Genomic DNA, 15,610 nt, shown 5'->3' with positions numbered 1-15,610 from the left:
TACCACTCAAAAAAGATCTTGGAGTCATTGTGGAGAGTTCCCTGAAAACATCCACTCACTGTGCAGCAGCAGCCAAAAAATGAACAGAAAGTTGGGAATCATTAAGAAAGGGATAGATAATAAGACAGAAAAGATCATATTACCTCTATATAAATCCATGATACGTCCACATCTTGAATACTGCATGCAGATGTGGTTTCCTCATCTCAAAAAAGATGTATTGGAATTGGAAAAGGGACAGAGAAGGGCATCAAATTATTAGGGATATGGAACAGCTGCTGTAGGAAGAGATTAATAAGACAGGGACTTTTCAGTATGGAAAAGAGACGACTAAGGGGGGATGTGATAGAGGTCTATAAAATCATGACTGGTGGGGAGAAGGTGAATAAGGAAATGTGATTTACCCTTTCACATAACACAAGAACTAGGGGTCACCCAGTAAAAGTAACAGGCAGCAGGTTTAACACAAACAAAAGGAAGTATTTCTTCACACAACACACAGTAAACCTGTGGAACTCCTTGCCAGAGGATGTTGTGAAGGCCAAGACACTCATAGAGTTCAAGAAGGAACTAGATAAGTTCCTGGAGGATAGGTCCATCAATGGCTGTTAGCCAGGATGAGCAGGGATGGTGTCCCTGGCCTCTGTTTGTCAGAAGCTGGGAATGAGCAACAGGGGATGGATCACTTGATGATTCCCTGTTCTGTTCATTCCCTCTGGAGCACCTGCCATTGGCCGCTGTCGGCAGACAGGACGCTGGGCTAGGTGGACTTTTGCTCTGACCCAGTCTGGCCGTTCTTAAACGGTGGTGGCAGGATGGGAGGAGAGGAGGAGAGTGGAGGGAGATGTGGAGCAGTGGGGGCAGTGTGGGGGATGGGGATGGGCGGGGGCCTGGAGCAGTGGGGCAGGGCAGGGGGAGGGACGGGGGAGCCCAGAGCAGTGGGGGCAGGATGGAGGGGAAGGGTGGGGGGACTGGAGCAGTGTGGGCAGGGCAGGGGGAGGGACGGGGGGCCCTGACCAGTGGTGGCAGGATGGAGGGGAGGGGAGAGACGGGGGGCCCCGGGCAGTGGGGCTGGGCAGAAAGGGGGAGGTGCTGCCCAGGCTCAGGCCAGGGGCAGCGGGTGTCAGGGAATGTTGCATCTTGCCAAAGGCCAGCCCAGCCCCCCGGCAGCTGTTCTGGGGGGCTGGCGCTGAGGGGAGCCATTGGGGCATGTTACCGTCCTGGGCCGTGTGTGCGAGTCGCCCGCCCGGTGCCCTGAGGGCTGTGGCCAGGGCCATGGTGCTGCGTCGGGAGGTCGGCAGGTCCCAGCCCGGCTCTTATCACAGGACTAAGCGGGAGGGGAAGGCCGGCCAGTGCTGGGAGATGCCCGGCAGTTCCCCAGGCTCCGGGCTGGGAGAGGGTAAGCGGAGGAGCCAGCTGGCCGGGGGGAGAGAGGGGCATGGCGGTGGGCATTAGCAGTTGGCATTTCAGCCTGAACTACTCCCCCCGGCTGGCAGGGGAGTGGAAAAGGCGAAAGCCAGATGAAAAGACCAGACTGGAGGGTTTCTCCTTCAGCGCTTAGCCGAGAGGTTGGCTGTAGCAATCATTCACCATTTGGTCTGTTCCTGGGCGGCTGCAAGGGCTTGATGGGCTGAGCCCAGCATCAGAACAGAGTTGATGCACCCCTGTAACGGGTCGGCTTCGAGGCTGTCTCCATCTCTCAGCTGGCAGAATTTTATCCTGGGTGTTACGAGCTGCCCAGAGAACGGCGTTCGCCAGACCGTCTTGTGGCATTCTCGCGACATGTCTGAAAAGCATAAGGCGCCGTCTGTGGACCATGGCCCCAGGAGTCTGTAGACCAGAGCGACCATAAATGTCCACGTTATGTCTGTCTAAGCAGGTTCCAGCTTTTGCTCTTTGGGTTCGATACTCACCGGTTCCTCCCACTCCCACGGAAGTTCTGCGCTGGCTTAGCCTCGCCGCGTCTGCCACGGGCCGTTTACAACGAATCCTCTCAGCACGACCACCAAGTTCAGCATCTAGTTGAGCTGTACCCGCTCCATCTGGCTGTGAAACAGGGTCACTGTGCCACTCCGACGGGGCAAAGCCAGGGGCTCCCCACACAACACACCAGTGCTGTCTGTTGGGCAAAAAGTGCAATGACTTTTTTCCTAACGCAGAGGGGTTTGTGATCTCAGGATTTGGGGACTGTCATGGAGTCACAGGCTCTGTGCTACACCCCTGCTTGGGAACAGTCCCTTGGAGGCGCCCTTCAGTATGATGGGGTCCCTCAGCAGGGGGGCCACGCAGTCTCACCACCTCCTGGACTGAGCCCCTGGGGGGCTCCAGCTCTGCTGCGTCATGCCGGGAGCGCTGGCCTGCAGGTCCCACTGAGACAGAACCTGGGAGAGAGGTGTCTGCTCTGGGGGGACGAGTGCACTAGCCAGTGTTCGCAGTGACCAGGCCACGCAGGGTTCGTTAGTCAGCTGGGACGCAGCCTGGGCAGGCCCTAGCTCAGCACCAAGAACTGAGGGTAAAAGCACCGTCTGTCTGCCGAGCCGGAGCAATCAGCCAGCCACGCTGCAGTGGCTGCGTCCCAGACTCCATCTCTCTCTGGCCCCTTCAGTCTGCCCTTGGAGAGCCCCAGGCTTCATCCCCTGCTGCTCACGGCTGGAGCTGGGCTCTCTGCTCCACTGCCCTGGTGAGCGGTGGAGACGCCACCTTCCTCTGAGTCGTGGGGGCTTCCTAGTCTCCCTGTGAGATTCTGCATTGACATGGGGTTGCGTCCAGCAGGTCCAATTCCTGGCCCAAACAGCCAGGCATCACCCCCACCCTGTTCTATGCTGCCCCCATGAGCACCCACTTCCTCCACTGAAGAGCGAATCAAAGTATAGAGGGAAACTGAGGCACACAAAGGCATCATAAAATTATACAAATAATTCCTACTTCATCCCAGGGCCCTGTCAGGATTTCGGGGTGAGAGGCTGCTCCGGGGCAGGGTGCAGCATGGGAGGAGGTGACATGGGGGGCTGAGGTGCAGGTGCTGGGGGTGGGTTTGAGCAGAACCAAGGGAGGCTGCGTTGCTGGGGCAGGGGGCGAGACAGTCACTTAATATCCAAGCCCTGGGTCCTGCCCTGTGGCGGGGAGAGCGCTGCATCCCCTGGCGGGATGCTGAGCTCCCATGGCAGGGGGGGCCCTGGAGACCGAGGGGATTGGCCATTGCCCCGGGGTCAAAGCCCAGTCTCCCTGGCTCCCCCCCCACCAAGCACCACAGGCAGGGGCCCATGGTGCAGTGCCAGGCCAGCTGGGAGCTGCTGTGTGGGGCTCTCAGCTGGCCCAGGGCCTACCCACGCAGTGGCGGGAGCAGGGGCTGATTGCTGCCAATCTCATCCCCCGACCAGGCCATCCACGAGGGGAAGAACTGCCGCCAGTACCAGGACGACCTGCAGCTCCAGGCCCAGGACGATGCTGCGGCCCGGCAGACCAGCAACATGCTGCAGGTGAGAGCACGGCCCCAGGCGTCGGGCCCAGCCCAGGAGAGCCCCGGGCCGTGCTGCAGGTCAAGGGGGGGGCGGGACACCGAGGGTCTCGGCCCGGCTCTGGCATGGTTTGCTGTATGGTCTTGGGGAAGGCCTGTGCCCCACCTGTAAAACAGGGCTAGCAGCTCCCAGCCCTGGGCTCCCCACAGCCCCGGGCACCCCTCAGCTCCACCAGTGCCCCTCACTCCCGACCCACAGCCCCCTGCTAGCCCAGCCCTACACCCCGTCCCCCCAGTGCCCCTCACTCCTGACCCACAGCCCCCTGCTCGCCCAGCCCTACACCCTGCCCCCCAGCTCTGCCAGTGCCCCTCCCTCCCAACCCGCAGCCCCCTGCTAGCCCAGCCCCCCCAGCTCTGCCAGTGCCCCTCACTCTCGACCCACAGCCCCCTGCTAGCCCAGCCCTGGGCTCCCCCCACAGCTCTGCCAGTGCCCCTCAACCCTGACCTGCAGCCCCCTGCTAGCCCAGCCCCGGGCACCCCTGCAGCTCTGCCGGTGCCCCTCACTCCCGATCCGCAGCCCCTCCTAGCCCAGCCTTACACAAACCCCAGCTCTGCCAGTGCCCCTCACTCCTGACTTGCAGCCCCAGCTAGCCCAGCCCTGGGCTCCCCCCTCCCCCAGCTCTGCCAACACCTCTCATCCCAACCCACAGCCCCCTGCTTGTCCAGCCCTGGGCTCCCCCCAGCCCTGTCTCCTCTGACGGCTGCCTTCCCCTCGCAGACACTGGTGCAGATGGGCGAGGCCATGCACTGCCCCGTATGCCGGATCATCGTGCAGAAGAAGGACGGCTGCGACTGGATCCGCTGCACCGTCTGCCAGACGGAGATCTGCTGGGTGACCAAAGGGCCACGCTGGGGGCCTGGGGTGAGCTGTCACAGGACAGGCACCTGTGGTCCCCAAGCACCTGTCCCCAGGCCAGGGAACTGCACCTGCCATGCCCGGCTGGGCCTCTGCTGCCTCCCCCAGGAGCTCATGTGGGGGGAGCTGGGCCATGGCCAGGGTGGGGGAGTAGCAGGTTGTGCAAGGAGCAGGCCCCTTCCCCCTGGCTCCAGAGGGAGATTTCCCCTCCTGTGAGCTACTGCGCCAGGCAGAGAAAAGCTGACCTGGCCCCCTGCCAGGCCATGGGGCTCAGGTACCTGAGGCTCTGCCCCAGCTGCTAGAAGACGGCCGTTCAGGGCAGCGCATGGGCTAGAAGCATTGGCTCTGGGCAGGAGGGGAGCCACCCCTCGAGCCAGGCAGAACTAGAGCTGGTGCCCCAACCCTCCGCCTAGATGGAGCGCTGAGGCTCATGCATGGGGGAGTAGCAGCCTTCCCCTCCCCCAGCCCCCACCCTGGTTCCAGGGCTATTCCTGTTGGTGGGACCCTCCCTGACCCTGGCATGCTGCTCCTGGAGGGGATCAGCTGGCTCTGGCTCCTCTCACCTTTAGATGCAGCCCCCCCAGGGAGAGGTGGGGAGATGCTGCTGAACACTCCCCCCCACAGGCAGCTGGGGGCAGATGTCTCTGTTGTCTGTCAGTGTCCCCCCCCTGACACTCTCCTCCCCTCCAGGGCCCTGGTGACACCAGTGGAGGATGCCGCTGTAACATCAATGGGCAAAGGTGCCACCCGCACTGCCAGAACTGCCACTGAGCACGCTCCCTGCGCGGCAGGGCAGGAGCCATGCCTGGGCCTCCCCCACTCGGCAGCCCCCTGGCCCCAGCACAGGTCAGGCAGGTGCCTTGCTGCTGGGGGAGCTTCTAGCCCTTGCCAGCTGTGTGCAGTGCCTTGAGGGGCTCCTCCCTGCTCTGGGGGGCTTTCCCCTCCCACTCTCAACCTGGCCCAGGGCCTTCTTCCTGCTGAGCTCTAGGCTGGGCCTGTCTCTGCAGCCCTGGCAGGCCAGGGAGGGAGCTGTTTGGGGTCAGGATTTCAGAGCAGCTGCTGCCTCTGCCCCTGCCTGCCTGGCCCAGCCCCAGCCCCAGGGCTACATTAGTGCTTCTGGAGCTACGCAGAGCTGGGGGAAATGCTGCTGGTGTAGAGAGGTCCTCAGCCCCCCTGCAATTTAACCTGGGCCTTGCCCCGTACTCTCTTCTGGGGCTGTTGAGTGCCTCCCCCACCACAGGGAGCTCCCTGTAACTACCTCGGGGGGCAGGGGCAGCATTTACAGAGGCTGGCTGTTCCCCACTTCTGGGAGGACCCTTCCTTTGGAGGATCCTTGGACTGCAGGGGCAGGTCCAGGAGCCACCAGCCCCTCAGGGCCCAGGAAAGCTGCACACTTAACCCTTACTGTCATGTGCAGGGGCCAGACGTCCCTTGGCCCTGGCCCAGTCCCCTCATGCCCAGTGTAGCACAAGCTGCTCCAGGCTGGCCTCCCTCTCACCCCTCAGGCTGAGCTGTTGGGGGCAGCCTGGCACGGCCCAGCTCATGGCCAGACCGCTTGAAGGATTTGCCTCCCGAGGGTGGCTGTGGCCTGCCGCAGCTGGTGCCAGGCCTGCTCTCCAGCAGGAAGCAGCCCCAAAGCTGGGGACAGTGCAGGGGACAGAAAAGTCAGTTTCTACCAAAAGGCCCCAGCTGGGCTCTCTGCCCCTTTGGGCAGCTCAGGCTGTGAATGATGCCACCCCCAGCCGGCATGGCAGGAGAGACCATCATGGCTGTTCCTGCAGGAATCCAGCAGCTTGTGGAGATGGGGCCGGGGCCAGTGCCAGGCTGGTCCAGCTCTGGCTCAGCAACACACACATCTGTTGGAGGCACCAGGGCAGCAGCTGGTCCCCATGCCATAGGGCACTGCAGCCCGAGATGCTAGCAGCAGTGGCCAAGAGCTAGGGTAACTGATTTGCCCCCCCCCCCCACACTGCAAGGGGAGGGGGCACTGAGGATCCCAGCCAGGCCTTTGTGCAGTGCCCTTCCCTGCAGCATGCTAAGAAGAGGGACAGGGCAGCTCTCCATGAAGCCTGAGGGGAGGTCGGGGGGATCAGGGAGCAGCCTCTCTCAGGCACCTCTCTCAGTAAAGTGAGTGCTGCTTCCCCCACTGGCCCCCACACAACTCAGGCAGACGCTGCTCTGGGGACAGAACCCTTTAATAAATGCCACCATTACACACAGGCCCCCCACAAGCTGGGGCTGCAGGGCACAGGCCTTCCCCTCTGGCTGTACTGGGCTCCCCTGGGGTGGGAAGGAGACAGGGCAGGGCAGCAGGTGGGAGCGACAGGGCCAGGGGAAGGCGAGGGCCCCGCGGGCAGGGCCTAGGCCAACATACCACACAACACTTCCCCACTGAAGATTGAAGTTTTATTTCTGCCCCCCCAGCAGGCACGTGCAGACAGCAGCCGCCTCCCTTCCCAGAGTCCTTTCCCAGGCCTAGCAGACGAGCGGCTGTGTCCAAGGGAGAGGACATTAAATAAGAGTAACGCGTCACGAGGAGTGGGCTGCACCCGTCTGTCTGTCCAGCTGTACACCGGGAGGGGCTGCGCAGCAGCTGGGTGGCCAAGGCCCGCAGGGTGGCAGGCTCCGGTCCAGTGCTTATTTGGGGGGCCGGTATGCGATTTTTCTGCTCTTTAGTACAGACCACTTGTGGCGCTTCAGGTAGTAGATGAGGGGCAGCAGGAGGCCAACCATGATCAGCATCTGGGAAGGGAAGGGAAGGGGTTAGGCCAGGCCCTGCCCTGCTTCCAAGCACCTTCCCCCAGCAGTGCCCTGGCCAGGGCGAGGGCCGGCAGGAATCACTCAGACATGCCCAGCCTTGCCAGCAGGCCAGGCCGGGCTCCTCCCTCCAGTCCAGGGCACTCCCCAGGCCCCCCAGAGAAGAGCCCCTGTCCCCAGCACCCCAGTGGCAGGCACTGACCTTCATTCCCATGCGTTTGCGGTGATCGTGCTCCGGCTCTGCTGCCCACCTCAGGAACGTGCACACGTCTTTCGCTATCTGGGACATGGTGGCCGGGGTCCCTGGGACAGAGCAGAGTCAGTGGCGCCCCGTGTGCAGGGTCTGCGGGTGTCCAGCCCCACCCCTCCCCACCCTGCGCCCAGGCCGGGAGCAGGGTCTGCGGGCACCCAGCCCCACCCCACGTGCAGGCCAGGAGCAGGGTCTGCGGGCACCCAGCCCCACCCCGCGTGCCCGTGGGTACCCAGCCCCTCCCCACCCCATCCCGCATGCAGGCCGAGAGCAGGGTCAGCAGGTGCCCAGCCCCTCCCCATCCCACCCAAAGCGTGGGCCCAGAGCAGGCTGGGGCCGGCCCCTGGGGAGAAGCGCAGAGCACAGCCAGCAAGGAAGTGACTCCAGGCTGCTTGGGGCATGAGCCCCCGGCTCCGTGCTGCAGCTGTGCGGGCAAGAGGCGCCTCAGCTGACCCCCCACAAGCCCCTGGCTGGAAAGGGCCCTGCCCTGGGACAGGCTGGGGGGCCTCCCAGCACAGAGCACTTCTTACCATCCTCGAACTCCAGGATCTCATTGTAGATGGGGGGCGCCATGGTGATGGCCTGCCCCGGGAAGTAGGGGTTGTAGTGCAGCTCTTCCCTGATGACCACCCCAGTGGGCGGGTCGCAGTAGCCGGTGAGGAGGGAGAACACGTAGTCCTCACCCCCGTGCCTGAAAGACAAGGCCAGGTGAGATCACAGGCCCTGGCCGAGACCCAGCTGCCCCCAGGCCAGAGCAGCCAAGCTGCGTGGCCACCCTGCCCCTCGGGCCAGGGCGATGGGCCCTCGGCAGGCCCCTGTGAAATCCCGGCCCCCAACCCGCCAACATCCCGAGATGGGGGAGGAAGTGGGAGGGCCTGAAAGGAGCCTCCGATTCTCCTGGGGGTGGGCCCTAGGCCTGACTGGGTGCGCTTGGGCCAGCAGCACAGAGCACCCACCTGGGCTCAGCTTGTCCCCAGCACCATCTGCACATGGGAGCTCCAGCCGCTCGAGTTAGTCCCAGCATGCACTGCTCCAGCACCTCTTGGAGACCTGGCCCAGCCGGCTGGGCCCTGCGCTCCTCCCCGGCTGCCCTGTTACCAGCTGCTCAGCCCTGCCCGAGGGCGCACTGCAGGGGGCCTCACCTGGCGCTGATGATGTAGCTCAGGTCTGGGGGCAGCGCCCCGTTGTTGGCCGCTCGCGCCGCCTCAGGGTTGGGGTAGGGCTTAGGGAAGTAATCGGAGAGCTTGCCTGGGCGCGTGAACATCTCGCCGTTCTCATCAGGGCCATCGACCACCTCCGCCTGGCACGAGAGAGCACTGAGCCGGGGCCCAGGGGCCCCCACGTCCCGCAGAGAGCACTGAACCGGGGCCCCCACATCCCGCCTGGCACGAGAGAGCACTGAGCTGGGGCCCCGGGGCCCCCGCGTCCCGCAGAGAGCACTGAGCCGGGGCCCCCGCGTCCCGCAGAGAGCACTGAGCCGGGGCCCAGGGCCTACCTCACCCCACAGAGTACTGAGCCAGGGCCCTGGGGCCCCAACATTCCACCAGGCTGCAGACAGCTGGGCCCAGGACCCACCCCACAGAGAGCACCGAGCTGGGGCCAGGGGCCCTCCCACCCCACAGAGAGCACCGAGCTGGGGCCAGGGGCCCACCACACCTCACCAGGTCACAGACACAGAGCACTGGGCTGGGGCCCAGGCAGCCCACAGTGCATGCCTGTGAGGGGCGAGCTTCCCATCACCCAGACCCTTCTCCCCTCAGCCAGGGCCTGGGAGGGCACATGGCAGCGAGTCCAGCTCTTCCCCCCCCACTTCCAACACACACCAGCTAGCAGGAGCCAGCTGCCAGAACTGGGGTGTGGATCCCCCCTCGGGGAGTCCCCACTGCTGTCAGTCTCACCTCCTCGGCCAGGGCCTTGGCTTCAGCCTCGGTGTGGGAGACGCCGATGAGATTGCGGAAGGCCAGGTACTCCATGCTGTGGCAGGCAGCACACACCTGCTTGTACACCTGGTAGCCGCGCCGGATGCTGGGAAGAGGGAGGTGGCCGTGAGCCCCTCTGCCTGGCCTAACCTTATCTGCTCCCCATGGCTCTGAGTGGGAGGGGGCTGGAGGAGCAGAGTCACAGCAAGCCCCTGTGCCATAGCCAGACCCCAAGCCCCCAGCATTCCCTGGGGGAGCCTGGACATCAGCCAAGGGCCAGCGAGAACCAAGAGTTGTGGGGCTGACCTGTCACCCCTGGGATGCAGCTTCCCCACCTGCCTGTGCTCTGACCCCCTGCAGGGAGCTGGCAGCTCACCCCCGGGCTGCCCTCCCTCCAGTCACAGGTTCACTCCATCCCCAGGACAGCCGGCGCCCCCCTCACCTACCTGTCGTGATCCAGGGAGGCCAGCAGGCCGTTGTGGCTCCAGGCATAGCTGGGAGGGTGCAGCAGCAGGTCACTGGCACTCACAGCCGTGTGGAGAGCCAGGGCCAGGCCAGCACCGCCGGCAGCCAGCACGCCCAGTGCGGACAGCGCCACCTTTCTGCCACGGGACATGCCCGACAGCGACGACATGCTGGCCTGGAACACAGACGAGAGCCGGTCAGCCTGCCAGCTCCAGCAAGGGGCACCCGCCCCCAGCCACGCTCCCCAGAGTCCACGCCGGCGGGGCGGCTGGTGCTGCCTAGAGGGACCCAGGTCCAGCCTTTGGAACCTTCCCACGCCCCAGGAGAGGAGTGTGGGGGAGCAGCCTGTGGGTGCACGGGATGCAACATGTCTCCAAGCCTGCTCAGCCCGGGTGCCTCCATCTCCCTGGACAGGCAGGAGACACTGGCCTGCTCCCACCCGAGCAGAAGGAAGCAGAGTCCCCCTTCCACACAGACTGGGAAGGGCCCAGCGGGGTGAGGAGCAGGAGCTGAAATTTCAGCTGTCTGAGCGGCAGCCCCCAGCGGGGGCCCTGGAGCACTTGCACCAGAGGGGTGGGGGTGGGGGGGAAGCAGCAGGTGGGTGGGCTGTGGCTCTCCAGAGCTCCCTGCTGGATGGGTTCTGTTTAAGCCAGCCAGCCAGCACCAGGCACATGGGTCAAGTCCAGGCCTCTCAGCCCACTCCTCACCAGACACAGAGATGGGGGCCTCTGGGACACTGGGACCAGCAGCTTCCCCTCTTCTTTATAAGGGGAGCAGCGGGCAGGACTATGGAAAGCTCAGGTCCAATAGCCCTCAAGGGAGCTGACCCATGTGTATCCACGGTGGGAGTGAGCAGGGGGCACAGGGCTCCCACGGCAGGGCAGGACAGTGACCAGGCCCAGCCCCACAGCATCTTGTGTCACACAGTGCAGCCCTCCACATCGGCGGGAGTGAAGGGGTGAGACATGGACAGCAGGTGACAGGCTCAACTCTTAGCCACACAGCCTCTCACAAGGCACGTGCCACATTCACAGGGGTGGCTAGATTGTCTATAACCACTACACCGTGCTCCACGCCAGACCCAGAACAGACCCTACCTTTCCTGATTTATTAAGTTAGAAAATTGCAAATGGTGCATTTATTTACTCGGTTACATTTGTATTGTGATTTGGATCAAGCTCTATTTGGATAGAATCTGGAATTTAATTAAAATGCACAAAACAGTATTTTTAATCTTTTTATTAGTTTAAATAAAACTACCTTGAGTGCGGTGGACACCTCAATCAATTGTTTGCCTTATGTATGTGATGTATTCAAAACTAACTCAGGTGTTAAACAAAGGATGTATTATCTGTAGTTAATTAATTGAACTGATGCATGTGGTGACCAGAAACAGTCAGGGTTTTAGAGCTAGTAGATCTCATCTTCTCTCACCTTGTTTTTATTCGTAGATTGGAAGAGGGAAAAAGTTTTCCTGCTTTTTCAGCTCCCAGTTGGTTTCTTACCTTTGAATGAACTAGTCACTGAACTGAACTAGAGGAATATACTGAAATTAAGACAATATTCTCTCTGCATCTGCAAAACAGGCTGCTGCTGTCAAAAGCAGGTTTAGCACTTCGACAAACTCGTTTCCAGTGCTTAGCCAGAGACTCCACCAGTTCAGTGGTTTGATATTCCTTAAAACTTCAGTGATAAATGTGTACAGCTTAACACTATGTTTTATATTTAGTTTAAATAATTAATAGATTACAGTAAGTTTAGGCCTTAACATAGACTGTCAATTTCAAATTTAATTTTAAATAGATTTTTTTAAAACAAATGTATTTAATTTAAATAAAAAAATCCAATGTTTGTCGTCACTGATTGTTACCCACCCCGATTGCAGGTCAGTGGACACAGGCAGAGAGGCCAGCGCTGGGAGTGTCACATGAGTGCACATGGTCCCATCTCAGCAAGTCCCACTGAGCTCCAGGGCAGCTGCTGCCGTTTGATCGCAGCACCTTGTCACCAATAGGGCAAGGGAAGCAGCCATGCCAACAGAAGAAATCACAAAGCAGAGGCCAGCACCATTCAATACCCACTCGGACCACCTCACAGCCAGCTGCAGCCACACTAACTATAGCGATGCCTGTTGCAGCACACCACACGCCAACACCACTGCAGAAAGCACTAATCTGAGCATGGGGACTGGGAGCCAGGAACTCAGTTCATGCTGATTTAAGCACTGGACCTGGACAAGTCATGGCGTCTCACCATGCTGCTGCTTCACTGAGTTTAAGACCAGAAGGGATCCAGTCTGATCCCCCGTATTGCACAGGCCAGGGAATCCCACCCAGTTACCCAATATTGGGCCCAGTAAACTGATTGGCTGATGCTTCCCGAAAGGCAGCTAGCATGGATGTGAGGACTTGGAGATGGGTGGAGACTCTATAGGTTCCTGGGGAGTCTGTACCAGTGGTTCACCACCCTCACTGCTAAACATCTGTACCTAGTTTCTCATCTGACTGCGTCTTGCTCCAGCTTCCAGACGCCACCCTACTAGATCAAAGAGCACGTTAGCACCTGGTGTTTTTTCTGGTGACAGTCCTTACCCACTGTGATCAAATCACCTCTCACTCTTCCGTAAACTAAACAGATTGAGCTCCTTAAGGAATTTTCTCCAGCCCGTGAATCATTTTTGTGGCTCTTTTCTGCACCTCTCCAATTTTTCCACATCCTTTTTAAAACCTAGCCCCCAGAAGTGGCTGTAGCATTCCAGGGTCCATCTCAGCAACACCATAGCTAGAGGTAAAATCCCCTCCCCACTTCTACTCCCCATTTATACGTCCGTGGATCGCATTAGCCCTTTCTGGCACAGCAGACTTCTGTTCAGTTGCTCATCCCCTATGATCTTTTCCAAAGTCACTGCTTTCCAGGATACAATCCCCCAGCCTGTAGGTCAGGCCTACATTGCTGGTTCCTAAATGTGTAACTTTCCATTTGGTTGCACTTTGTTTGAATGGGTCCATCTTACCACGCAATCCAGATCTCTGTACAACTGGCCTGTCCTCAGCACTATTTACCACTCTGCCAACCCTTGCGTCACCCACAAGTTTTATTAGCAGTGATCTTATATTACACTTGCAGGCCCTTGAGGAAAGAGTTGAATAGCATCAGGCCCTGTACTAATCCCTGTGGAACACCACCAGACTCCCCCATTTAAGAATGGTTCCCCCACTGACAACTATTTTCTCAGATCTCTCACTTAGCCCCGTTAGTCCATTTAACATAAGAATGGCCATCCTAGGGCAGACTAATGGTCCATCTAGCCCAGTATCCCGTCTGCTGACAGTGGCCAATGCCAGATGCTTCAGAGGGAATGAACAGAACAGGGCAATTTATTGAGTGATTCATCCCTGTTTCCAAGCCCAGCTTTTGGCAGACAGAGGTTTAGGGACACCCAGAGCATGCGGTTTCATCCCTGACCATCTTGACCATTAGCCATTGATAGACCTGTCCCTCCAGGAACTTCTCATTCTTTTTTGGATCCAGTCAGTCTTTTGGCCTTTACAACAACCCAACCAAAAAGTTCCACAGATTGACTGTGTGTTGTGTGAAGAAATACTTCCTTTTGTTTTAAGCCTGCTGCCTATTCATTTCATTGGTGACCCCTAGTTCTTGTTATATGAAGTAGTAAATAACACTTCCTTATTCGTGTTCTCTGCACCATTCATGATTTTATAGACCTCTATCATATCCCCCTTTAGCCATCTCTTTTCTAACTTTTTAAATTACAGTCTTTTTAATCTCTCCTCATATGAAAGTTGTTCCATATCCCTAATTATTTTGTTGCCTTTCTCTGTATGTTTTCACAGGACACGTATTCTGATACCATATAGTGCTAGTTTATCAGAATGTTGTATGCTACTTAGCCAAAAACCTTACAAAAATCTAAGCCTATTACAGCTATGTAGTTACCTTTATCAAACTTGCAATCTCAACCTATTTTGCCTCACAAAGAGAAGCTTAAGGGGGGACTTTATCAGACTGTAAGTACCTATATGGGGAACAAATATTTAATAATAGGCTCTTCAATCTAGCAGAGGAAGGTCTAACATGATCCAGTCACTGGAAGCTGATGCTAGACAAATTCTGACAGGAAACGAAGCATACATTTTTAACAGGGAGGGTAATTAACCATTGGAACAATTTCCCCAGGGTCGTGGTGGATTCTCCATCACTGGTGATTTTTTAAATCACGACTGGCTGTTTTTCTAAAGCTCTGCTCTAGGAATGATCTTGGGGCAGGTGTCTGGCCCGTGTTACATAGGCAGTCAGACCACATGATCACAACGGTCCTTTTGGACCTTGGAATCTACGAAAAGAATAAACTCAGGTTTAGTTACACCCAATTTCCAACAAACCCATGTTGACAGTAAGATGGGAGTGATGACCCTGACACACCTTAGTAGAGAGAGAAGGATTTGTTCATAATTCCTCAGTGCTGGGAAGATGCAAAACGCCAGGTATTTGATGCCACTCTCACTAGGTGCAGAATAATACAGAGGACAAGGCCCAGGTAACAGATGGGACTTCATTAGCAACTCAGCTACAGGACAGCACCGCAACTCTCAGGAAAGGGGCAGTAGCACAACTCACTCCCTAGTGAGAATCCACGCACGTGCAGAAGGGGAAAGCCAAGGGGTTCAGAGTAGCAGCCGTGTTAGTCTGTATCCGCAAAAAAAGAACAGGAGGACTTGGGGCACCTTAGCGACTAACAAATGTATTCGAGCATAAGCTCTCGTGAGCTACAGCTCAGGGTTTCAGCCAGAAAGGGAGCTAGGGCACTGAACTGAAAGCTTATGCTCTAATAAATTTGTTAGTCTCTGAGGTGCCACAAGTCCTCCTTTTCTTTTTGCGAATACAGACTGACACGGCTGCTACTCTGAAACCTGTGAACTGAAGGCGTGTACCTGACCCCTCTGAAAGCTCCCACTTCCCCAGCTCACAAGAGGACGCCGCGCTCTTGCTGGTCCCCCCCGCAGGCTCCTGCAGGGAAATATCTGTACAACGCAGCCAGCCACCGGCCTGGTGAAAAGCCTCCGGGCAGCCGGACTGGACGCACCGTGGTTTGTGAAAGGGGCAAAGCGGCATCACTTGGGAGAGCGGAAAGGCAGAGCCGGCCTCACACCACAGCCAGAAGCCCAGGCCCAGCCGCCGGCAGAGGCTGCAGGGCGCCCCGGAGCCAGGCCGCGGCCGTGCAGCCTGTCGCGCCTCGGACGCGCACGAAGGGCCCGGGCAGCCCAGTCAACGGCCGCTCTCCCTGAGCCCGCAGGGCCGAGACCCGGCAGCCTCGCGCCCGTCCAGGAGCCGGGCCCCGGGGAAGCAGCGCCCAGCCCCGGCCTGCCCGGAGACACCGGCCCCGGCAACACCCAGCCCGCAGCGCCCCGAGTGCCAGCCGCGGCCCCGGACCCCCCGGCCCAGCCCGCTCCGCGCCCGCGGGCGCCGCGCCCCGGTGACCTTCAGGGCCGGGCAGGGCGCGGAGCCCGGGGGGCGCGGCCGGGGGCGGGGCGCGGCGCGGCGCGGCCGGCCGGCGGGTCTCACCTGGGGGGGCCGCAGGCGGGGCCCGGCTGGCGTCGGCGGCAGCCGGGAGCCGCCCCGAGTCCGCAGCACCAGGCACCGCGCCGCCGACAGCGCCGCCATCTTGGAGAGGAGCCGGGGTCCGCCTGCTTCCCAGGGTGCACCGCGAGGGCCGGGCCTACGGCGGCCGAGTGGGGAGGGGGTGGTGCTCGGCGGGAGACTCGGAAAGGGCGGAGCTTGCAGGGCCTCTGGGCACAACTGATATCCGGTCACGTGGATCGCGACCC

General features: G+C 59.7%; 2 protein-coding genes across 4 annotated transcripts in view; one reads left to right on the top strand and one right to left on the bottom strand.

Moving 5' to 3' along the window:
* Positions 1 to 6,905, top strand: part of LOC119850834 (ranBP-type and C3HC4-type zinc finger-containing protein 1-like) — a 23,814-nt gene extending 16,909 nt beyond the window's left edge. For all 3 annotated transcript variants that reach the window (XM_038389500.2, XM_043507220.1, XM_043507221.1), the window contains 3 exons: positions 3,381 to 3,479; positions 4,236 to 4,379; positions 5,064 to 6,905. In XM_038389500.2, coding sequence (XP_038245428.1) covers positions 3,381 to 3,479; positions 4,236 to 4,379; positions 5,064 to 5,144 — 324 coding nt within the window. In that variant the 3' untranslated portion in view covers positions 5,145 to 6,905. The remainder of the gene's footprint in view (positions 1 to 3,380; positions 3,480 to 4,235; positions 4,380 to 5,063) is intronic.
* On the bottom strand, positions 6,766 to 15,610 carry LOC119850835 (cytochrome c1, heme protein, mitochondrial). Its single transcript, XM_038389502.2, has 7 exons — positions 15,348 to 15,610; positions 9,746 to 9,939; positions 9,279 to 9,405; positions 8,523 to 8,680; positions 7,911 to 8,071; positions 7,333 to 7,433; positions 6,766 to 7,115 (listed from the first exon to the last, which is right to left on the bottom strand). The coding sequence occupies exons 1-7, from the start codon at positions 15,444 to 15,446 to the stop codon at positions 7,011 to 7,013; spliced, it is 945 nt and encodes a 314-aa protein (XP_038245430.1). The 5' UTR covers positions 15,447 to 15,610; the 3' UTR covers positions 6,766 to 7,010.

This window comes from Dermochelys coriacea, chromosome 2, assembly GCF_009764565.3.
Source record: "Dermochelys coriacea isolate rDerCor1 chromosome 2, rDerCor1.pri.v4, whole genome shotgun sequence".
Classification (NCBI taxonomy): Eukaryota; Metazoa; Chordata; order Testudines; family Dermochelyidae; genus Dermochelys; species Dermochelys coriacea.
Note: the sequence above shows the minus strand (reverse complement) of the source record. Positions and strands in the feature narration are given on the sequence as shown.